Source organism: Anabas testudineus, chromosome 7 (assembly GCF_900324465.2).
Source record: "Anabas testudineus chromosome 7, fAnaTes1.2, whole genome shotgun sequence".
NCBI classification, from domain to species: Eukaryota; Metazoa; Chordata; class Actinopteri; order Anabantiformes; family Anabantidae; genus Anabas; species Anabas testudineus.
This window is the reverse complement of record NC_046616.1, coordinates 14,010,438-14,036,088: the sequence shown is the minus strand read 5'-3', so window position 1 is coordinate 14,036,088 and position 25,651 is coordinate 14,010,438. Positions and strand designations below refer to the sequence as shown.

Here is a 25,651-nt window from a genome sequence, read left to right as displayed (position 1 = left end):
CTGTTTCTTGTCATGTATGAGTTGTGATGATGTAGTTTTATTAATTGACTTGAATGATTTTCTACTCACAGTTCTGATAACAGGTGCAGTCGGTGGAAGGCTCCGGGCTGGATTTCGCTGATGTTGTTCATACTCAGATCCCTAGAGAGAGAAAATAGGGCGCCATCATTATCAAAGAATCAATCAGTGGAGGTTCTTTGAAGCTCCTCGGGACATGTAAAATTACAAATGTTTTGAATGTGTTTTTCACATGGCAATCAGTCATCAAGAGTGGGAGTAGGACACAGAGAGAGGTTAGAAGGTTAGGTAGAGAGGTTGCAGGACGAAAGGGAGGAAAAGGAGGTATAGAAGAGAATTTTCCCCAATGAATCATTGTTGGGCAGCTGTAATTTCCTTCTCGTCCCAGTGACTTTTTCTCTTTTCCAGATGTCTCACTCTACCTTCTTTCAGATCTGACCCCTTAGTCTCCTTCCATATCTATCTCTCTCTCCCTCCCCATCTCTCTTCTTCCTTTTTTTTTCTCCCCCAGGTTTCTCAGGAGACCACCTCCTTTTTCTCTTTGTTCAGAAATGTACCATAGACACACTCCATTTCTTTCTGCCTTTATGACACACACTCTGACGTGAGAGGGTGTGTTGGGGGGTGAGTGTTGACGCAGCTGCGTTGCGGTCAAAGAGGGAGAGGTGCAGGACACTTGGATAAAGGCACACACACACACACACACACACACACACATTTGGAAGAAACACATAACCCACTTTTTTCATCATTTGGGATAGTATGAGGACAACTTATCTTTAAGCCTCTGGTAGAAAACATGTATAACCTTGTGGCCCCAGTGATGTAAGGTTGTCTCTTTGATAAACACTATGAACGCAATGAGGTGTTACGTCACCCCTTCTTTGCTTTCACTGCCCTTGGGGTCTCGCATGAGTTTTCTAGAGTGTGGTTTGTATGTGCATGTGTGTGTATATGACACTAACCATTGCTCATAAAGCCAGACCACCGTGCTAGCAAGTGTAAACTGTGCTCTCAGAAGCCCTTAGCAGTTGGAAGTTTTGACACACTGGTTGTTTGTTTGTCAAGTCAGCCAAGCTGATGGGGAGCTGGATAGATCTATCCACAGGCGTGATCTGTATTCAGCTTGAGGGGACGTGTGGAAAAACACTGCAAGCAACACACTGGTTCACAATTTGGCTATTTTAATGGCCTGCTATAATTAGAAATTTTAACAAGTCATGTATACCATCAGGTGATTCTCTAATAATATTACTTTAGTTTGCAGAACAGAAAAAAATAAGAGAAAAATCTTTTAATTTCATTAATCACATCACCATCACTGAGTATGTGTGTTTTGAGAGGCAGATCTTATTATTACTGCAAAAAAGTGGTATGCTGTATTGGCACCTGGTGGTGTTGATGGGCCATGAAGATGGTTCAAGAAAAGAGGATCAAAAAGAGTTCAAATGTTCAAGGCAGTCATTCAAGTAATAAATAATAGTAAAATAGTAAGCACTGTCAATCTAAAATTTCTTTCAAGTGCACATCAACATCGTCTTTAGGCAATTCTTAAAAAATTAAGTAAATTAATTCACACTATTTTATGAAATTAAATAATAACATTTAATAACAATAGCAACATTTCTTGCTTTTCCTTGAGACGACCCCAAATCTGAAGTCTCACTGTTCACCAAAGTATTGCGGTGATGTCAGGTAGATTATGTTTCACGTTGCTTGCTTTATATGCATGTGCTCAGGCTCCAGGCAGTAATTTGGGAATAAATACAGCACACGTAATTCACTAATGCTTAATTCAAATCTCAGGTAAATAGGAGTGATAACAAAGTTGCCGTGGGGATGACACAGCAAACAAATTAACATAATCAAGCCTAGGTGGTTTGCGTAATCACCTCTCTTGGCCTTCGTAGCAACACATACATATATAAACCTTAATTTCAGCGTCTGTGTACAAATATTCTACTGAGAAAAGATTTGTTGGAACATTCAAGGGGGATCATTAAAGCATTGCAGCACACACATACACCCAGCTTCTGGGGATGCGCCCACTGATTATCTGGTCCTGATTAAAGAAACCATAAACAAACGTTGTGTGAAGTCCATAACAGCGGCCTCACTCAGACAGAATAAACACGCAGCAATGGAGAGAGAAAATGTTTAAAAATAAAGACACACACTGGTGAGTCATGGGGAAAGGTTGAACGCAGCTCAGCTAGACTCTGCTCTCCAACAAGCTCACTGGGAAGGCGGAGAAAGAGACAGACATTTCTGCTGTGCAGGCCAAGGCCTCCGCTGACAACTTGACGTATCGTTGGAAGGCACTGTGCTATGGCTTGTTTTTAAAATCAAATAACAGCTGTGGCTTTTTTAAACCATGATAATTATGATTGATGACTACCACATGTGCATTGTGTCGGCTGGCGCTGTGACGTGCAGATATTTTCAACGCAAATAAACGGCCGCAAAAGAAATGAGAAAGAGAGCGGTTAAAGATTTAGCAGGCTTTGCAGCGTATGGGAGTTTCACAATAAGAGCTGGGGTTTCTGTGTCCCCATTTTATGGGTATATCTAATGTGTGTGTGTGTGTGTGCGTGAGTGTGTGTGTGTGTGTTTAAAAGAGTGTGTCGGTGTCTGTGTGTGTAGTACAGTGTTTTATTTCATTTATAGGTGGTTACAGTGTGTGCGGTAAAAGCCTGTCACTCATTTTCACACCCCTATTGTTTTCCAGTGAGCCTGCAGATGTGGTGGGTACAGTTGCTGGTTATTCTTTTACCACATAATACATGGATGCTGCCAGGGCATCGAAACAGATTTCTGTGTGGGTCTGTGTGTGTGAGAGAGACTGGAACATAATTGAAGTTCATGTGGTTTCTTTTTTTTTATTTATTTTTTTATTGTTCTTGTGACGAGGTAGTGGGAAATCAGTAGGAAAGTGCCCTGCCCAGTCTTGGCCATCTCATCATTAAGGAACTAGCCTGATATTGTTCATCCTTCAACTAATAGAGGCACAAGGTCATCTCCTTGATCAGGGTTTCTGTTAAATAACAAGCTAAAACTAAAGACTGCTGAAAAGTAATAGAGCAGAAGATGCAGGCATGGAAACACATGTTCATCCCTCAAAAAATGCACCCACAAATGTGCCTATTTATTCTTAGCACTGGACAAGCGATAAAGAAAATGGATGGATGGATCTGCCTATACTCTTAATCTGCAGAATGACTGACAAAGCCCCCACGGATCTCTTTCTGTTTCCCTGGAGAAGAATTAAATTTTAATGCACGTATTTCATTTGGTGTTTCAGCACAGTAGCATGTGTGATATTGAGGCCAATATTGTAGCAATCAGAAGAGAAAAAAAATTATATATTTCCATTCATAGTCACTTCGTCGTTCCACGATTTTCAGATATACAATGTGCACTGATAGATCATTTAGCTCGTATTCTCCACAGTGTGAGTTTATGCATGCTCATGTGCATGTCAAAGTAAGACAGGAAGGTTTTGGCATAGGAAGAAAGGTAAAGCACTGGATATTTGACTGCTTTATGCTATAATTGATAGGGTAACCACGGCAAGCGGCTTGTCTTAAAGGGGGAAAGGAAGCATAAAGAAGCAGAGGTACATTTCCATTCATCAACCTTGGCCCTTTTTCTTCCTCTGTTATGTCACTTTATCGCTCACACTCACTCTTTCTCTCCCCATCTCTGTGTCAAATTTCAACTGGAGCATGGGGTTACACAGCCCAGTAGTTACAATAATGTGATTTATCATATTTCCTGTTAGCCGTCAACAGAACTACTGAAGTATGTTATCAGCTCTGTGATCAAAGGCTGTGTGTGTGTGGGTGTGAATGTGCCCCTAGCTCTGTTGTAGCCAATTTCAAACTGGAAGCATTTCTGACAAGAGCTGGTGATTTAACACAGCAAACAACTCACCGTGTCATTTGAAAAACACCCCTGTTTACGTTCAGAGATACATACACACACCCCTGCTCCATCCGCAAGCAGTCATACACACTTGAGGCTCTGGATGGCTTTTGTGGGGTGGATGATGGACCACCCTGGTGAGTGAATATACCCTCAGACCGGGGGACATCAGCAGTCAGGTGTCTGTTTGTACCCTTTTCAATGCTGAAATGTTTTAGTTAGACAAAGCTGAGCATGAGAAGCCTAAGGAGAGATGACTTAATAAATTTCAAAGGAAAAAAGATGTAGTATGGATTAGCTTCTGGCACATTGCTCAAGCATAAAATTGCAAGCAGGTACAGTGCACAAAAATGCAGGCAAATTCATGTAAACAAACGTACATTGTTGCCCTTGAGAAGGATGTTTTTCAGAACTCTATCTCTCTCTTACATATACACACATGCACAAAATCATTTCACAAGAGCCATACCCCGAGGTCTTCCTTCTCACTTCCTCCTCTGCTCTTTGTCTCTCTTTCTTTTAGCCTGCCTGCCAATCCTTGTTCCCTTACTCAGGTGGAGGCTCTTACCAAACAAACAGCCAATAATAGCAGTAAGCTCTCCGCCTTTGAAGGTAGCTTATCTGCGAGGAACATTAGAGTAATAGATCTTTAGTGGAAATCAACAACCAGAGTCTTGCCCAGAGGGCAGGAGTTGTGCATTAGCAATGCTTGAGCCACACCTTGGCAGTCTTATACAGTAACTACGACAGTAATGTCTTCAGTAGGATTCAACCAGTCTGATCCTCTCCACTTAGTTCTTTGAAACAGTTAAGGCCACGATGAAAGAGGATCTTTTATGCCACACAATGCAACTGGTAGTCAATGTTCAGGCGTCGCCTCAAAGAGGGCCTAAATGGCTGTGTGTATAAGTGTGTGTGTGTGTGTGTGTGTGTGTGTGTGTGTGTGTGTGTGTGAGAGAGAGGGATAGAGAATGCAAGAGGATGTGTGTGTCTACTGTGAGTAAGGGTGAGGTCTAAGTGTGTTTGCTTTTTTCTATCTGAATAGACTGACTGCTTTGGCATTCAGTTTCTCTTGCAGTCACACATGACCATGCACACACACACAAAGAGTCAGGAAGGAGGGCACAATGCTGTCCTCCCCTCCTCCTTCCTCTAAAGATGTTTTCTCTCTCCCTCTCTCCCAGACTTCCTGGGAGGGGTACACTGCCCTTTGTGTCCAAAGGCACTCTCTCTTTATCTTTCCCTCTCTTGTTCTTTCTTACGCTCATTCACGGGGCACAAAGAGTGAGGGAGAGGGCGAGGAGAAGTCTTTCACCTGGACAAGAAGGGCCACGGGGAGGACTCGGCTACAAAAGAGCAGAGAAAACAGAGAGGAAGGGAGGAAGAGAAAAGACGAGATAACACGACAGAAAAGGGAGATGCGTCTGTGTTTTTGTGTTCCCATGTTTTGTGCTCTTTTCCGCTCGCTGCGGTTTAGCAGGGAGAATGACAGGCGGATGTCTGGGTGGAGAGAGCGGCTGTTTAGTCTGAGGCCATGTCATGGGAAACATATTCATGCCCTCTGGGACTTATTCATGCCCTGGTATACTACGTACACACATACACATGTGCACATGCGCACTCTATGTCCGCTCTTTGTCCTCCCACACACACACACACCCTGTCATGAGACAGAGGGGAGGGGGGTGAAAGGTCAAGCACTTCAGTAAGAAACAGGAAGTGTTGGAACAGTCGGCCCTATACAACATACAACTAACTCCAACATGTGGACTGGAATGACAGGCAGCTGTTGTTGGTAGGACATAGCTTGGAAAGGCATAAAGGCTTTCATAGCCCTACCCAGAGTCCACTAATCGGTTGCTTTGGCATGTAAATTTTGTCTGGCTTTCATATATGTTCAATATAACAGGTGCCAGAGGATTTTTATTTTTTTTTGATTCTTTCTAAATCGCACATGCCACAGCTGTGTGGACAAATTTCATTATTTTTCCACACATCCTGAAAAGGTATCTCTTACACAGGTGTTTTTGACTGCATGCTGATTTGAGGCAGATTCTCATCAGTGGATAAAACAGCAAATGAAACCCGATGAGTATTAGTGTCAGGCTCTATTATGACTTCATTTGGTTGAATGGCAGAAACAGGAGGATGGTGGATGTAGTTAGACGATTGCTCAAATCCCATCCTGGCTCACTCTCCCCTTACTCCTGCACTCGCAGATCCATGATCAGCTCATCTGCTCCTGCTCCATATATTTAAAAGTATCCATAGTCACCATGCAGACTTCAACTAAGATCATCACTTGATGAAATTCTACCTCATACCGATGAGGACATGTGGCTGCTGTTGGTTTAAAGAGATTTAGTTTGGCCTCTTGCCATGCATGTAAAAAGTCCAGATTTCCTCTTTTACTTCTTCTCAGATATGTAATAGAGATGTGAGTAAGTCTGGCTGCAGTTGCAGAGGCTCTGCAGTGGCAATTCCCTCCAGCCTGCCTGCAGATGGAAAATACACCTGTGAAGTCAAGTCTTAACAAGAAGTAATACTATATTGCCTTATGCCATCAGAGTGATCTGACTGCTGTTTCTGAGTTCAGTACACTTAACCCTCCAAAACCGGGAGTCCTGAAAAAATGTTTTATCGTTCTCTTCATTCATCTCTGTACTTTCTGTTTTCTACATCCCATCTCTTTTTTAATGGACATTCCTGAACTGTTACCAGCTTTTGACTGTTTGTGTGTCTGCACGCGTGATATTCAAGTGTGTGTATGATTGCATCAATTCACCTGACCTAATCCCTGCTAGCATCTTTGTGTCAGCACCGTACAGTGGGATGCTTTGATGCTGCACACAGGGATTGGATAGAGCATTAACTATTATCAAGTTAGTATGTGCATATAAGTAGATGATTGTGTGTGCATATGTACAGGCATACATTGTGGAATACGCTTTCTTGCATGTAATGTGCACATAAATCATAAGTATGCGTGTTTGTGTGTAAATGTGTTTGGATGTGTGCATGTACACAGTTGAAAAGGGCATTAAGTATCATTATCTCTCACTAGTCATCACCTGCAGTCTGCCCGCCCTACATGAGCCACTTTATTCGTCAAGGCTAGCCAGCGATCACAAAGATATGCAGACAGGACAGACAGAACCATGTTGAGGTACAGATTAAGATATGCCTTGCACACACTGCTATTTGGCTAATTCCTTTTTCTGTTCAGAAATACTATAAAACTGTGAACATGCACCTTTTTATGTTAATAATTAAAATTCCGTGTTCAAGGGTTCAAGGTTTTCTACCATTTTTGTCCACATTTAATACCAAAAATATTTCTTGCACCAGTTTTTATCAGAAAAGTAATAAACGTTTGTCAAAATAGCCCTTATAAAATGGTTTAGAGAAAGGAATAGAAATAGAAACAAGATCTAGTTCATGAAAATCTCATTTAAAATTTTACAGTCAGCAACTTGTTTGGCTCTTGTTTTGTGCAAATAGCTGTAAAACAGTTTTGCATTTGTAAGTTTGTAAAATTAGGATCAGCCAGTTCTTTGAAAGTCAAGAGAAACTATAAATGATTAGCGTCATGTACGGCATGTGTTATCTGTGTGTTTTTATACAGATACAAATGATATCACATGGGTCCTGGATGCAGTGTGTCTATGTGTATATCCACACATGCATGTCCACGTACCAGGAGAGTTAGGGACATTTGCTGTGGCCTGGCCCAGGAGAGGACAATGCCTTCTCTGTGGTGCAAAAGGGAAGGCTAGTGCACTTGCACATATTCATTCACACACATACACACAAACATTCCCATGGATTCCCAGGGTTGGAAAGGGCCTGAGTAGGAATCTGGGCCATGCAAGCATTCTGAATCCTCTCAGTCCGAAGCAGCCCTTCACCCCTCATCCACACGTCACAGGGTGCACATTCCAAGCCCCCATGTCATACTTGCGTCACTCTGCTATCACACGAAACATACAAATTGACATATTCAGTCAGTGGGCATGAGTCTGACCTCCAGAAATACCAATTGCTGTTGTGTATAGTCCACATAGGTTTGTGCCATGCAAGTTCATGTGCATTTAGTCTTCAACCACATAATACACTTTAGTGTCCTGATCTCCACCTCCTCCACCCTAGTTAATTTTAAGATCTTGTGTCACGATTGCTTTCTACTTTTTTCTAAAGGACAGGATATGGAGCGGTAGAGCACACTATGGCCTCTGTGTCTTCTCTGCCTTCTCCTCCCGAGGGAATTATCATTGTTTCCATTGTTGTCCTCTACCTGCCTACCTGCCGTCTGTCCCTGAGCGACATTTAAAAGCCTCCCAGATTGCTCTCAGGAAACCACAAACCATCGCACTATCCAATGTTAACTGCCTATCCCTCGCCTCCAACACCCTCCTGGCATAAATATCACTATTGCAACAGGCGGAAGTGACTTTTTGTGCTGGTGTTCATTGCAGTACCTCCAGGGAATTTAGGAGAGAGCTGAGAAAGTGACACTTTGAGGCAAACACACCACAAGGAAGAAAGAAACAAAGAAAAGCAAAAAATGGGCTTCTTTATTCTTTTTTTAAAGCACAACAGAGTAACTACTATGATGGCATATGTCGCTGTTTTCTTCTCCTTCTAATGAGAGGTGTGTAACTCGCTTCTCCAACTCTGATCACAGTTGACAGTTAGTTGGCTTAAGTACCAACACCTCCTCCACACACACACACACACATTGAAAACATTTACAACATTTGGCATCAGTACACACCCTTTACTTATCTCATTCAGCTGCCCTGAGCTATATGCATTCGTTTTCTTAGAGGCACATTGCACATCATTTATTTTATCATATATTTGCACTAAGTGCTGCATGGCCAGGTTCAACACCTGCTCAGAAGACACAGACACACAAATGCTCAGACACTTAATATATGGATTCTTGTTCTATCGGAATGAGGCCAGAGGAAACAGGTGAGGAAAGGAGAATAGGTGGGGAAGTAAGGATAGATAGGCAGCGTGAGGGAGAGGAGCGTAGTTGAGGTGGGGGGCTACCATTGACGTCTGGAGCCAGGACACTGATGCTGGAGCTGATAGCTGCTCTATACAGGACCCTCCTCTGACCGCACACACGCGTACACACACACTGTTCTGTTTTCTCCTCAGTTCTCTTATTTTTGGTCATTCCTTCCATTAAAATCCTCCGCCCTCTCCATCCCTAACAATTTGTCTTTCTCTCTGTCGCATTCTCTCTCAGACATGATGTTTACAGTGTGACCCCCGGTCGCTTGTGATAGGAATCATTCCATCAACATAATGGCTAAATGACACGCACACGACTGTAACAGCCACCACACAGAGGCAGGATGTTGTCTTAGGCATGCAGGCCTTTATGTACAGTACAGTGTTTGTGTGTTTGCTTAATGAAAGTTTTCTAAATCTTCCAGTACACATTTCTCTGTCACTAATTTCTAATCCTCACCATTTTTCTTGTACGTTTTCACCTTTTCTTCATCCTCTCTCCTTTTATTGTTCTTGCTTTACCTCTATTGGATAAAGAAAAGAACCTCAGCAGCCTGGGTGGTCTTCGCACACACGTACACACACACACACCACACACACATATGCACACACTCCTTGGTTTTCCTCCGTCTGGTAATGCACTAGCTGTGGTTTCCTGGCCTCGGCCAAAACACTGTTAGAAGTTCACCGCACTCGCCGCTACCACAAAGCATCACCTAATCACTGCTCGACTCTAGTCACAGACCAGCCCTGTACTCACATACAACTGCGTATGCACACATTTCCTCCAAGACACAAAATGTGCACAGAGCTCTGAAGCGGAGTGTAAACATGAGCACCTGACACATTTCCAAACTGATCTATGGATGTGCAGGATATCACTACAAAAAGAATAGGTAGAGTTTGTGGGTATGAGAGTATGAGCACAGCTGCTCATTAATTTGCTCTCACCTCACACTTGTAACCTACAAGCTACTTATTGTGTCACTGTGAAGCCATCTCTTATGACAAGTTACTGTTGCTTGCAGCTACACATAAAACAGCACAGCTCTCCAAAGCACATACAGTGCAGTTCTCAAATGCAACACACATGCACACACATGCACGCACAGACATGCACCCTTGGGCACAGTCTGTCCTCTCTAATCTGTTATCAAAGAGGAGGTCTTTCAAAGCGTTTCCTATGACAGCTCATTTCATGCGTTGCCCACAGAAACGTTTATTGTCATAAATCTCTACCCAGTCTGCTCCAAGTTGCTCAGAGCATCTTTGCCTCAAAGTAGTTGCATTCCTTTGCAGAGTCAACTTGCATTCACCTCTTTGTTGTGATACAATATTTTGTGCCGGTTATGATTTAATTACACTTCTAACTATACTGAGTGTGGTCGTCCAACTATGCAAATAAACACTAGAAAATGGAGTGAATCATTGCCTGGATTGCCCTCACGGTCACTATAGTATGTGCTTGCGCTCACTTTGAAGGGCTCTCCGATGACACGGGTGAATGATGTCATATACTTTCACAGCATTGAATGGATGTGGTTTGTAATGTGGACTGTTCCCAAGCAAATCCCTGTGACCTCGGCAGCCTACAGTATGTGCTTGGAGACTAATCCAGCCGCCACGGCACAGCGGGGTCTGCTAGACGGTTCCACAGATCCTGATGGGAATTGGACCGGCTCTCCGCTGTTGTAACCTTTTATACTCTAACATGAAATGAAAAACTGCAGACTGCTGCGCTTGGTTCAGGGTTATGTGTGTGTATCCATGCAGGCACGGTTAGGGAGGGGAGTTTGTTTTGTTTGTGTTTGGTGATTTTTATCAGCGAGGCAAAAGAAATATCTGTGATTCTTGTGTGTGGTATCTTAATTTGTTGCAGCATCTCCCGCTGTCCCACATTCCCTTCTTTCCTCCTATGCAGTAATGCAATGTGTTTGTGCGTATGTGTGTGCGACTGTGTGTGTGGGCGTGTGCGGTTGGTCGCTGAGTTTATTTATCTTATTCTAAATCAGCCCTCAAACTCACTAATTGGTCCAGTTCCACTGTTAGGTAACAAGGGGAAATGAACAATTACTCCTGTGTTTGTAGGGAATGGTGTGTGTTTGTGTGTATAGCCGTGGGTATCTGTGGTTATACCGGTATCGGTTAAGAGCAGTGTAGATTTCCACATAGGGAGTCATCAATGTTTATATTGAGGACTAGGTGATTCAACACTCTCTGATACGACCATCCTTGTGTGGATGGGTGCTGGCTCAGCTGTGTACCTGATGTTCCCATAGGCAGCATCATTCCTGGATGGAGCTAGAGACCCTATTTCACCACTATAAACGCTACGTGTTTTAACTTTTAAGTGGATACTCTGAAATCTGGCCATCAGAGGCTTCCATAACGCTTGAAGTATCAGGGAGATTTTTATTTCTGTCTCTCCCTGCCTGTAATGCTTGTAAAGCCCCTAGTGAGCAACAGCTCCATCACACCCTGTTTCCTGGATGTGACCTCTATCACTGCAATATTAGTTATCACACAGTGTCTCCATTCTGTCCTCAGAAGCTTATGCAGTGAAGCAATTTAAAGGATCTGGCTGTAAGCCACAGAAGGGTGGTGAAAGTAACTGCTCATATCTCATGTATTTGACATTATGTAAGGCTTCTCTTATTGCCTCTAAAAAAATCCTGATGGTGAGGCGCTTTAAGCCTCTCAGGTCATTATAGTAGAATATTACTGATGAATAGTATTAATAGTGGTATTTTAACATAATTTACAGTTTTGTTAGTGTATCATGAGCTCTAGCCATCGTTTCAAACACAACTCACAAACGGCAAAAACCTCCTACAAAGTAATCATTATTATCAATTAAATTGAATTCAGTTTTATTTGTATAGTCACAAGTTTAAGGTTTGAGACCTGATCAAATATAACTGTATAAAGAATTATATAGAAAACCTAACAACCCCACTTAGCAGCACTAGGCGACAGTGGACAGGAAAAACTCCCTTTAACAGGAAGAAAGGTTAAAGGGAGTTTCTATCATATGAAAGAAAATTGAGAATTATTTTTTCTTTTTCACAAACCAAAGAGCTACATCTGTGGCAAATACATGTAGATTAAACCTCACATTAGATGTTTGATCAGACATTTCCTCATTCACACACAAAAACACATGCTTGGGTTATGTGTCTTGCAGCTTGCCCACACACATATAGACTGTACACTCACACACAACACTCAACACACTTGCATGCATGTGCATGAGGGCATACACATGTGCACACAGAAACACACTCATGCAGGGTCTCCAGTTGGCACTCTGAAACCTGACACTAAAAGACGTGGTTCAGTAACTTTGCTATACTGGTCAACATACACACACACACACACACACACACACACACACACAAACACACACACACACATGTTCCCACTTGGCCAACTCTGTATTTATCTCCATGCAAGTTCTGCTGATGTGTCCTGGTCAAACTCCTACTGGATGAAATGCCAGCTTCAATCCAGTAGCATAAATAAGGGATTTTCATCTACTAAATACTCAAGACCAGCAGTTGCAAATCACGACTGGAAGATGTGATGTCTTTTTCATACAAAACAAATTGGCACGCAACCATGATGAATGAGAGGAGATGAAGGAGCTGAGGAGAAGGACTCACTATGAAACACAACAGAATGGGTCAAAGACACAGTGAGGGCACAGTTAGAGGCCTTCAGGTGGGAAGGTCAAGTGAAATGGTAGAAGATAACACACACATCAACTCCCTAACTGCTTTAACGGTAACGTGTTACTCACAGGTATGTAGTGAGAGGGCTGACGTTGTCTGGAATAGATGATAGTCCCATTTCTGAGCAGTCCACCATGACAAAGATCCCAATCTCTTCACATTGGCACGGAGATGGGCACACTGGTTCTGCTGGCCCCTGTCTGTCCTGGATTCTTCCATACCCCCATGCTCCAGGTGCAGACTGCCAGACTCCTCCAGCCACGCAGAGAAGCAGAAGTGCAGACAGCATGTCTCACAGTCCACCTGTCTGTATCTACACCTATAGGTTTTTCCTGTTTTGTCACACTCTGGATCACCCTCTCTGATGCCTCTTGTCTAATGGTTCTTCTGCTGTCTCTCTTCAGAACCCTCTTACTACCTTTTTCTTCTGTGCAGATTTTCCACAGTATAAATCTGCTCCAATCACAAGTTCTGCCTCTTCATCTCTCTTCTCTATCTGCCTGTCTCTCAGCCACCATTTAATTCCCAGGGGTTAACATTGTTATTACTTCTTTCCCTACTTTCCTCTCTTCCCTCTCACTCTGCCCTTGACTGTCTTTCTCCCCCAAACACAGTCACTCTTTCTCCCTTTCTTTATCTCTCCTTGCATGTATATCTTGCTCTCTCTGTGTCTCCCCCTTACCTATTGTAGAAGGACCGCATGAGTTGTGAATGAGGCACCCTCATTGGCCCACAATTTAGGGATGGGCTGGAGCATCTCCGGAAAGTAGGAGGGGCTCGCAATTCTCAAACGCTTCCCTCTCTTTCTCCCTCTCTTCTTTCCCCCTGTTTTACTTTGCCTAGATGATCACTATGACTGAGTGTTCATTTGGAAGAAGGAGAGGGGGGTAGCAGCACAGTACAGTGGTGTCAGAAAAAAATTCTCCATGCGGGACCTTATTGCATTGTTTACAGCAGAGAAACAAGAGGGGAAAGCAAGCCCTGGAGAATAGGAATGAAGGTAACAGACTGTGGTTAACTGTGTGAGAGAGATGCAGAGGGTCACTGTGTGACTGTTTGGAGAAAATTGGAATTCTGACACTTCAGCACCCCTCAGTCCCCAGGAAGAGCAGAATCCAGTGTCTCGTAAGTCACACCTTCTCAGGTTTCTGCTGCTGGAATGTCGCGATCACACACACAGAAGCATGCATGCATGCACACACGCACATGGACACCCTTAGTAAATAACAGATTATGAGTGACTGGCGCAAAGGAATATCCTGCATATCCATTTCATATACATACACTTGAGTCTATAGAGAAAAGAGTGTGGATTTGTGAAGTGTCAGCTGCCTCAGGCTAAAGCCCATCTGTATTTCACAGTGTATCTATCCTCACTCAGAGTTTTTCCACAGAATCTTGAAAATAGTTTCATCTGACCCCTCTTTCTCCCTCTCAGCACATAAATCGTGCCTGGGTAAATTTCATATTACATATTGGACCTGTGCATTTTGTGAGAGCCCCATAAACATCAGGAGGACAACGCTGTTAAATTAGACTTTTAACAGGATGCATTCAACTTTGATTCATGCTACACAGCTTTACATGCTGTGCACCTGCATGTGCATACCAGCCTAATGATGCATTCTATGATTATAAGAAATCAAAACTGGCTTGCTATTCAAAGCAGCACCGATTTTATTCTGTGCTTTTGTTAAGTTTCAGGTGTTTCTCTTGGCAGGCAATAACCAGTACAAATCTGCAGTAGGGAGGGGGTATAATGAGTTTTTCCCAAGAAGCTCAATATTACAAAAGTGACTGATAATCATGACATGTAGAAATGTTAGCAGAAATGCTTGATAGAGGTTTGGCTTCAATCACACCTCGTAACGCCAACTTTGGTGATGTTCCTGTTTTAGTAGAGGGATTACATGGTTTTTTATAAGTTGATAAAATCTGACAGCCACTTTGGCTCGTAAACTTTTTTTTAACCCCACGGGATTATGTTAAAAAATGCACGGTATTCAATGTGGAAAACAAGGCTGTTTTTTTAGTTCCTGGAAAGCCGAGGCTTGAGGAACTGAGGATTTAAATCACCGACAGCAGTATGCTACATGCACACAAACACACACATGCAGTCAGAACAAAGATGCAACATACGAATTTATGACATACTGGGCCCCGTGTTAATGCACACACTGCTTTTTGAAATCTAATGCTTCTCAGATAAATGTCTTTGCACCCAGTTTGACTTTGTCTACTCCTCTGGCCACTTAGTCTGTCTTTCTTTCTCCACCATTCTCTGTAGGCTGAATAGTTTGTCATTAATTAATTAACATTCCTATGCCACTGTGTTTTCTGAGGGGCCTTTGTTATGGCCCCACAAAAACTCTTTCAGAGCTGTTCTTCACATAGTCTCTCTCTCTCTCTTTCTCTCTCTCTCATACTCTCTCTCTTTTCCTCGTCTTTGTAGTTGAATTTCTGTTGTGGCTTCCTCTGTCTATTGTCAGTTTAAACATGTTGCGTGATTTGTTTTATAGAAAGGATATTTTATGGAATTCTTTGCACAAAGAAAACCTTATATGATCGGTACACCTACATAAAGCGCACGCACTTTCTCCCATAGGCACATGTGTTCATGCCTTTCACACACCTGTAATCTCTTCCACTCCCTGGGCTCTCTACCTCTCTGCTTCTTGCGCACAGAGCTCTGTCATCTTTTTTAAATGCTCATTAATTGTCTGGCCCCAGGTGAGCCCTAAAACACACATACTGTAAAAGCCTGCATGTCTGGTCTACTGCCTGTCTCTCTTTCCTCATTTATTATCTTTCTTCTCTTCAAAAAAATACGCACACACCACAAAAAGTAAGATGGATATTTGTTTTCATTGCACCTGTTCTGACGCAGTTATAATGGATGTGTGCAGGGCCAAATGTGAGTCAGGAAAATTCAGCCTTTGACTATGGGAGATGCAACTATGGGATGTTGTGTACCTTTGCACAGCTATTTAACAGCATTAGCTAATGTAGTCATTATGTAGCAGCTCCACCTAAATGTAGGGTCTTATTATTCTGTAAATCACATTTTTTCTATGTTGACTTACTTGCATTTGTCCTGCTCATACAGTCGATACGTGTTCAAGACGTATTTCAAATAAATTATTTACATTTGTCTTGTTTATTTCCTTATGCATTGTGACATAATATCTCATCCACTTTGCATCACTACATCATACTAGTTCACCCTGTCAGCTTTACAGTGTATAATGCAACATTATAATGTGATGATATCTACATTGATGTGGTTTTGTCCCTTGTAGTATGTGTTATGACAACATGCCTTGAATCTCTATCTGATTACATAGGTATTGTGGAATGATGTTGTTGGTAGAATCACATACAACGTAGGCTACTTAACTAAATTGCCTAAGTCAGTGGAGCCAATTTAATCACCTTCACCGCTACTGGGCCGTGCTACTGCTTCTGTCTATGTGAGGCATTTGGTGTGTGATAAATCCATCCACTGGTGTGTGAGTGTCTACTTTAGGGTTGGAAAAGTTGAAGTTTAGTGATTAATGCACTCTGTGTGGCAGTAATGTACAAATCACATGTTCAAGTAGAAGATCAAATAAAATTCTGCTGAGGGCTCCAAAAAGGTTGAGTTTGAGCTTTTGGGAGCACAAGGCAGAATTTAAGTGAGCTACATATTCACTTTTCTCACATTCTAGGTACTGGATCAAATTAAATTCTGCTTAGGGCCCCAAAAACGTTTAGTCTGCCTCTGTGTTGAATGAATGCCTCAAACACACACACACACACAGTTCTTAGCATGTGTGCAGATATTTGTACACGCCACTGAAAAAGTGTGCATGCACTCATACTTTCTCTCTCTTTCTCACACTCACTCTTTCACTCGAACACACGCTATCAAACAGTCTGCGACAGATCAAAGCAAGAGCTCCCTCCCCCACCCTTCTCCCCCTCCGCTGTGCTTTCTGGGCTGTAAACACTATCCAAGCAACGGCAGCCTTGAAGACACAAAGACAAGTAGCTACCTGACACCTGACACTAACTTGAGAGCACTCACCGTGGTCTACCTGGGAAAAAAAACACACACACACACTGGCTACCTGAGATCCTTGCAGCAAGAAGAGTCCATTCAAGGAGAGAACAGAGAAAGTAGCCGTGCAATCAACCCCCACCCAACACACACACTCCATCCCACCTCACCTCCTCACCCATGTCCCCTGCCACACCCATACTCTCCCCTCATAAAACGTCTTCCCCCCAAAACCCCTGCACATCCAACATCTACAATATCTGTACCTACAGTGTGTGTATTTGTGCATCTATGCATGTGTCTATAGATTTATGTCCTTGCAATGTGCCTCTGTCTGTATCTGTGCATGCCTGAGGTGTACAGAAGCAATTGAAGGCAAACTCAGGTATACTCAGCGGAAGCAAGTGAGACGCTGGAGCGGCAACCTAGGTGTGTACTCTGGCTTTTCATGTGAAACCACCTGAAAGCCAACAAAAGGTCCCTCCATCCCTCCCCCGTCCCCCTCTTCCTCTCTGCATCTCACAGTACAAAAGAAAAGGAATGAATAAAAGAAAAAGCAGCAGAGGAAGGCGGAAAGGTGGAAGAGGTAAGTGGATGAGGATGCAAGGGTGGGACATGCAATGGGTGCCTGCAAATGTACAAAACATGGGTGGTGGGTGGTACTTTTCTGGGTGTCTGTATGTGACAACAGGAGGCCTCAAGAAATGTGGTAAGTAATGAAATTATGAAAAGTACATAACATCCATAACACAATTAGATGACACTTGTTGGTTTGTTCAAAAGCATTGAGCAGCATTGTCTCATTAATAATTACATAGAAACATCACAGATCTGTTATCTTACACAAAAAATCACTGTGATAAAATTGACTGAGTGTTGGGTCAAAATAGCACTTACAGCATACTGGGTTACCTTTAATAAAGTGGGTTGTTGTGACGCAGTATAGTGTTATATTGACCCAGCAGTTTGAAATAATAATAGACAATAGCCATGATGCCTTGTTAGAGTTGAGCAGTGGGAGTAATTTTCGTCTTTATTCTCTTTCAGTCAGCTAAATGTCATCTGCAGGCAACAGCAATAATTGTATGTTAGACAAATCAAAGCTACTTTAAAGACTGCAGCTCTTTTTGCTGTCTGAGTGTTGCACTGATTTTTGGCTTACATATAGAGTGCAGATTGTCCAATAGCATACGTGTCACACAAAAAACTATTCTTTAATAGTAAGGATTATATAGTGAAAAATAACAAAGTAGGGTACAGTAACTGAAGATGGAAGGAAGGATGTTTGAATATTTTTATAGAAGACACACCTCAATATATGATCTATAATTCTGTTATGCTTGTTGTGTTTATAACTTATGTGTGTACTCATAAAGGATCGAATAAAACATTATCACTATGGCCAACAGAGAACATAGGAGGGAGTCCTGCTTACACCGCACACTGGGAACTGTACACAGAACAAAAAACGGTGTTATCAACAGTAACAACAACAGCCACAACAAACCTTACTTCTCGCATCATCGTGGATTTTAATCATTGTGAAGTGTGCAAATGTTGACAAAAAAACATAGTTTTGTGCACCAAGATAGTATCAGCTTTAATTGCCACTCATAAAACAGTATGCCCTACCTGTGCATATTCATAGCTAAGCCATAGTGTCAATAAAAATGCTCCTGTCGGCTAAATAAAATATTTATAAAATGGCCTTTATCTTAATCTCTAAATTAAGAGGAAAAAGAATCTTACATCCAAACACGTTCATTCATCAGGATGTCTCTGACACAGCACTTACTGATGTAGCAACACAAAGTCTCTTGAGTTTCTCCATTCTGCTTGTTTTCTCTGCAGTGACAGTGTGATATACGAGGGTTAATATGGTGAAATAGACTGACTAAAGCAGACAGGTCTACACCTGCACCCTTGAAAAGAGAGGCACTCCACTCTGTTTGATGCTATTCTGAACAACGCCACTGGCGCCGCATTCAGAGGCAAGGGTGACTTTTGAGTGAATTTGTAGGCGTATGTCTGTGTGCCTGTTACACCTGCACAATAAATACTATCTCTAAAAGGTTGATTAGCCTAGAAATGAAGTGGTGGTCTGTAGCAAGGTCTGAATAATGGTTCTAGTGTATGTGTGTGAAAGTTCATGTGTGCAGCAGTGTGTGTATACTCGCGTTCATGTGCACTTGTGCATGCATGCATGTGTGCGAGTGATGAATGCTTGTGCCGCCACTGTAGTTGTACCCAGTTCTACATGATATCAGCTGTGTCAGTGTGTAGGGAGACAGATATGGCCTGTTAACAGTGGCTGAAGATATCTCCATAGAATATCATCCATGCAAAACCTAGATAGGACTGGCAGGAGACTCAACACAATACCGTGAGAGATGCAGAGAGGAACCTTATTATAGGTTCACACCAACATCAAAGATTTCCACTTTTCTGAAAAGTACATGGCAGCAGCTGAGAGATTACAGCTATTAAAACCAATGTGGACCACCTGGAATTATGAGACTAATTACTGAGGGCATGTTTATCATAATCATAATAAATCTGATTATGTTGTGTGAGTTGCTCTTTTTGGGAGCCAGAGAAGAATTTTGGATTAGGTGGTCAAATGGTGCCATCCTCAGACCAATGATGGAACTACACTGAACTGTAGCAGGTCTGGAAGTGCATGAGAAACAACCAGTTGATGGCGACAACCCTCTGGTCTGCACTAACCACTGAATCATTAAATGTCCTTTAGTATGCAGTTTTTGGTGATTTGGGAACAACTTACAATTAGTATTTTCTATTAGTCAACTCCCAGGGGACCTAATGTGTCTGCCTCTTATGAAGTGTTTCCTATCTTTCTACTTGTTGGGAGACTTCAGTGAAAATCCAAACGTATACAATGTGTGGAAAACCATTTTTTCTCTCATTATTGGAGAATGATGGTGATATAGTCAGTACAGTATAAACAAACACATGTGGATTCAATATAAATACAAATGGAAATTTAAGCCCCTTGCTTTGTTTTTAAGCATATGACATATTTAGTTAAGAACATTACATATGCTGTAAAAAAGACTTCTGTAATTTCTATTTCTAACAGACAGACAATATTGAAATTAAACGCTCTCCGCTCTCCACACTCCATACACGTGTTGGTAATTCTCAGGTTGAAGGTAGGTGGGGCTACAATATGATACGAATTGAGTGACATAAAGAATTATACGTTTTTGCATTAATTTCACTTAACAGCAAAGTTGTGAATGTCTTTACCAGGTTTAGTCTGCACATACCTACACAGCACAATCAATCAATAATCAATCAATATCTCTGTGTGCCAGTGGATTTACTAAAACACTAAAACATCTCCATCAAATCGTGTCATAAGAGATTTGGTAGTGATCTAAAAGGCCAAAGTAGGACATAGTACCGTAAAATGGATTTAAAAAATCGAATTCATCTTAGTTTCACTTTCAGGTTTGAGGCTCTATGCTGGAAGGTACAATACCTGTCACACCGGGATAGTGTCATAAAACAAAGCCACTGTTCTTACTGCAGTTAAGACTGAAAGCCAAATAATACCTATAAATTATCCAGTGCATAGCTTGGTCACTAATCTGTATTGTACAACCCACCTCAGTGATTAATGTAATAAAAAAAGATTATCAGCCTATTTACTTTATATTTTCTTCTCTTAAATATTAAGGTAGTGGGGGTGGGCCTCAAACCTTCAGATTAAGTCAGGCTATGTTCTTTATCACTGTTAGATAATAGAAGCTTATTTTCATAAAATGTCATTTCTCTTTTTCCTTTAGTCCTTTTTGTTGATCAGGATGGTGTTTTCTGTTTTTGCTGAGGAAGCATTTCAATGTGCAGTGTAATCAAAGTCTTCTATTGGGAAATGAAAATATTGCAGCAGGATCATAGATGGACGCTAACTGCCTATTGTGGAGAGTCCCTTTCAAGTTCCAGGCAAACTTACTTTGCTTACTTTTCAGTAAGTCCAGGTGGTTTAAAGCAAGTTGTCTTTATTCAAAACAAGTGGTTTACATATGTTATCACAAAATCGAATACTTCAAACTGGTGTTACTCTTCAGCACTTTTAGCTTTGACATAGACATTTGGCAACTGCACTTTCAGCACAAAAACTCAAACCACAGGAACTCACAGTCCCATGAACGCAAGTTGTCCTGTCATGCACTCTGGCCTCTGACCACATTCAGGCCTTTGAAGATTTTTGCAAAGCAGAAGTGATAAATATCCAATAGTCACAGAGACAATGATTCGATTTTCGCTGGAAAGAGGAAGCCTTTCGTCTGCCTTAATATTACAAGCTCTCTCTACAGTTGTTAGACTAACCATAAATTGTAGAACACGCGCTGACACAGCTTTCCAGACTCTACTGGACACCCCTAAAGGTGCAGAAATCACAACTCAAAAAACCCTACTGGATGTAGTTTCCATGGATTCAACATTAATCAGATAAAACAGTTGGGTATATTGTTGTGACATATCCCTTTTGGATTTTTGCTTCTCCACTACTGACTATTTCTAAAAATATCATTTGTGCTTAATAATTTCTCAATTATTTTACTTTGATTTGTAATTGTATTACTTAATCATGAGGTTTCATGTCTTTGTCCACACAGAGCTTCTGAACCCAGACATTAAGTTTGGATCATTTTTATTTGGACATATTATTTTTCGTTGTTGCACCTGTAGTAGTCCCAGTCAAACAGGGCTGGTCATTAGAAATGTGTTTAAATTGAGTTTGAGGCCTTGCTGAAAATACTAAATACTAAGAGTGAGCTCTTGATCTTATCTTTAATATAACACTGGTGAAGAGGAGAGGTGACCACACAGAATACGATCTAGACCAAGATACAGCTAATGTAAAATAATCCACTGATGAGGAAGAGGTGCCTGCTGAGGCTGTTCTATTCCACTTACAGTGTGGGACTATACAGTATGTTTACTATCTTAGTTTGGGCTGCAGATGTTAGTTAATCATAATGTTTACAATGTTGATACACCTGATACTTTTGCAGTCAAGCTTTGCAAACAAAAACAAAACTTCAAATTTTAAAATTGTGACCTTGTGATAATACCAGAGCATCATCTCTGAGACATGAATACTGTTTCAACTAATCACTATTGATCTATCCAAAAGTCTTTATAGTCTAAATATTTCTATCTGAACCAAAGTGGTGGACAGACCTACTGCATGCTGCAAAACTGGATAAAAATCTTAACCTAAAACAAGTGATAAAAGTGCTACTGACCATAAAGTAGATCTCCAATGTTAACAGTATTTATGAATCCACTGCTCCTACATTTACTCTGAAAATGACATTTTTACACTTTAAACGTTATGAAGATATTCAAATTCGCAAATTGCAGTTTCATGGTCAAACTGTTGTCTATGTCTTCCAATCAATTTTGAAACTGATAATAAATATACAATAATATATATATTATCACCTGATGTTGTGCTGGATCTTTTTACGTTAGGTTTTGGGCTTCTGGTAGTTGCCTCTAGGCATCACTGACCTGAGCTCATACAACTCATTTAGATTTACTGTAGTAAAAACCCTATCTGCTCAACATGCATGTTAGCACTCTGGGAGCTCACATTAGCATGCAAGTACCATAAATTCAAAATCAATCAAATCCCATGTCAATTGTAAGTGCACATAAGTAAAGTAAGTTTTTATTTTGTGTTCGGTACAAGTTTCTATATTAAGGCTTTAAGGTTTGTGAATAACCTATAGAAGAAAACTTCAATCATAATGCCAACTTTGATATTCCACTAATGGGAACTGACTGAGATTCCCTTGTGTCTATGACATCACACAGCAGTAAAGTATAGTAATGTATTTTTCATGACAGAGTGTAAATTTAATTTACCACAGAAAAAGCCAGAGTACAGTAAAACATTGTGTTCTGTAATCTTAACATCATAAGAAGATCAAGCACCATCACCACACCAAAGTATGTAAAGCAGACAGGTGTTACATGTAAGTCTGTTGTTAATGCGGTGACAAGTTCAGATGTGGGAGGTTGATAGAAAAGACACCTATTGTTTTGGTCGACCCTCCTTTCATGACACCAGCTGTGAAGTGGAGGTGTGGATCTCCAGCAGGAGGATACACAACGATCCGGTCAAGCTCTGCTTACACTCACATGCACATTGGCGTCGCTGACCGTGTTGTGTGTGGGCTTTCCTCTGTGCAACAGAGACTGGTTTCAGAATAGCTCATCAAACACCCTCGGGCCCTTTATTGAGTTCTTTGGAAAGCAGATAGAAACTCTCATAGAGGTGTTTTATTTTATCCTCAGAGCTCAGATAAAATAATAACTTGCTCTGCTCTCTTTGTCTGTGCTTATCTCACTGTGAAAACAGATGATTTATGTACAGTCTTCACACTGTAGTTTATGTGTTATTCTGATAAGGCCAGTGAGCTTGTGTGTCTGTCTGTGTCTGTGTGGTTTATGAGTGTTTATTGAGACCACAGATTGTAGGAGTGCCCACTGGAGGACACGGACAGTCTTCCGTGGGAATGCAAAGCTCCACCAGTTCCCAATCCCATTCCTTATCTTCAGCATTCCCATATGAGTGATGTATATTATCATCCTGAACCAGCACAGCTTGGGTGCTGCACTGCTAATGACATGCAATACATGTAATGTATGTGCACGCTGCAGGGTTGTTAAGATTAGTTAAATTATGTAATAAAGCTGTAGGAAAGGATGCACCAAACAATGCATTAAACAGAGAAATACAGAAAAATGAAGCAGCATAAATGTGTGACAACAATAAAAAAAAAAAGGAGTGGAGGAGGAGATATTGTGTTGTCAACCTCAGGTTTTGCATACGGTGTGTCCGTGCTTCTGATGCACAGTATGGATGCCAACACGATAGCACACCCAACTGTCTCATCTGCAAAACAGTTCACCTGCCCCTTCCCATGGGCGTGAACATCAGACAGTTTTTAAAACTGTTAGATCATTCACATCATAATATGGTCTACCACCATCACCACACAAATGCATACATTAACTTCAGTAACAGACACATGGAAAGGTGAATCCTTTAGTTCACCCACTGTGACACAGCTGCTGAAAATATAAGTAATTCAAATCAAATCTATGCACGTTATAACTGTATTAGTCACTTTGGTTATTCTACTGTCTACAAGACATACTGTTCATTCATGCAGGGATTACGGCTTTGCCACTTATCACTTGACACACACACACATACATGCACACACTCCAACACACACACACTCACACACACCTTTTTGTCTGGGCGTTAGGGGAATTCCCAGTAACCTGCATGTGTACAGGTGATTTGCGTATGTTCGCTAATCTAGGGGGTTTGACTATAACTGTAAACCCACTACACCTGGACACTCAGACACACACGCACACACGCACTCAGCAACAACTATCACATCAACTGATGACCAAGCTGATAAGCCCGCTTAAACCCTTTCTTAAGTGCTTTAACACTTGAAACACTAGCGGTCAGCGGTGTTTACATGTGCACACGTGTAGTCCGTTTTTCAGTTCACCTGCCACTTTGTGACCGTTAAACATCGCAAGTGACTCAGGTGTGACACAGCTAGACAGCTGATCAAATCTCGCTCACGCTCTTATGCACAGAGGCTGGTGGTCATGCTCACCAACATAATAAATAGTATAAATTCATAATAGTTGAAACTAAACACTAGTCACTTCATTATGGCCTGTATGACATATTGCACTTAAGAGATTAATGTACTATAATACTGTATGGTATGCTGTTGCTGTTACGTCACCCTGGGTGGAGTGTAGTAACGCCTCGTGTTATGGAAAGAGAGAGCCCTTTCCTATCATTGCCATACACTTCATAAAATCAGGCTCAGATTAAAAATCTGTTCACCTCCCCACCACCCCCTTCACTGCCTTTCGTTTATTTTTAGATGGAAAGTCTTATTTTTAGCTCAGACTTCCCCACGCATTCCTAGAAAGGTGGATTGACAACATTTCTAAGGCTCCAAAAATACACCTCAGATAAGAGCAATGCCTGCTTGCCTTAATAAAGTGACAGTTCTTGCATTTCACCTGCCTCACGCTGGGTGTTTCTGACTGCATGGGGTCCAATGTCCCTCTGGCCTTATCATTTTGTCTGGATCCTACAGGTGCAAGCTGGGTTATAGGAATCCCAACCGTCGCCCATGTCACTGAGTGCTCAGGGTTTTTCCGAACACGTTTATCAAGTCTTTTTACAAAGCTCCTGAGAAGTGTTTTGTTTTAGTTACTAGCTGGCTAACCAATCATTTCTACTGCTGCAACCACTACCACTAATAAAGTGTTACCTCACCTTAACTTAATGCACCATCTACTTCTACTACTAGAAGTAGAAAAACCTTTGCTGCTCTGCCAACTCTTACTATTAATATTACCTGTTGTTACCACTGTGTAGCTATAAAGAACATCACAAATAATCGAAGACAAAAAAAGAGGGTTCAAGGTGCACTCAACCAGAGTTTATTCAAAAAATAACCTAATACATAAGCTTCTGTCTGACATGCCTGCTGGTGATGAGTGACTGAAGAGGATATTGCTGAAACACGCTTTTCTACCCTGTAATGACCTGTACCCTTCAAATAAATACTGTAAACGTTGGTGTGTTTAAGAGATGTCACCCTTTACCGCTGTTAGAGACTCAGCTAGTTGCTATCTCTGCCTTTAAGTAAAGTCCACATTTCACTACAACAGCTGCTGTCAGTGTTTTATTTAACCCCCAGATTATTTACCCTACCCTGATTGTAATTCATTTGAATTGAATTGGTACTGCCCACAGCCATGTGTTGGCCTTGACATTGATTTTATGTATGATATTTATTTTATTTTAATATTGAACAACACA

The 25,651-nt window shown here is 41.5% G+C and overlaps 1 protein-coding gene across 1 annotated transcript in view; it reads right to left on the bottom strand.

Annotated features, from left to right (window-relative positions):
• LOC113167429 (leucine-rich repeat-containing G-protein coupled receptor 6) overlaps positions 1 to 13,408 on the bottom strand; it is a 33,917-nt gene extending 20,509 nt beyond the window's left edge. The window contains exons 1-2 of the mRNA XM_026368046.1: positions 12,767 to 13,408; positions 70 to 141 (exon numbers count right to left, since the gene is read on the bottom strand). Coding sequence (XP_026223831.1) covers positions 70 to 141; positions 12,767 to 12,987 — 293 coding nt within the window. The 5' untranslated portion in view covers positions 12,988 to 13,408. The remainder of the gene's footprint in view (positions 1 to 69; positions 142 to 12,766) is intronic.
• Positions 13,409 to 25,651: the final 12,243 nt, after the last annotated feature.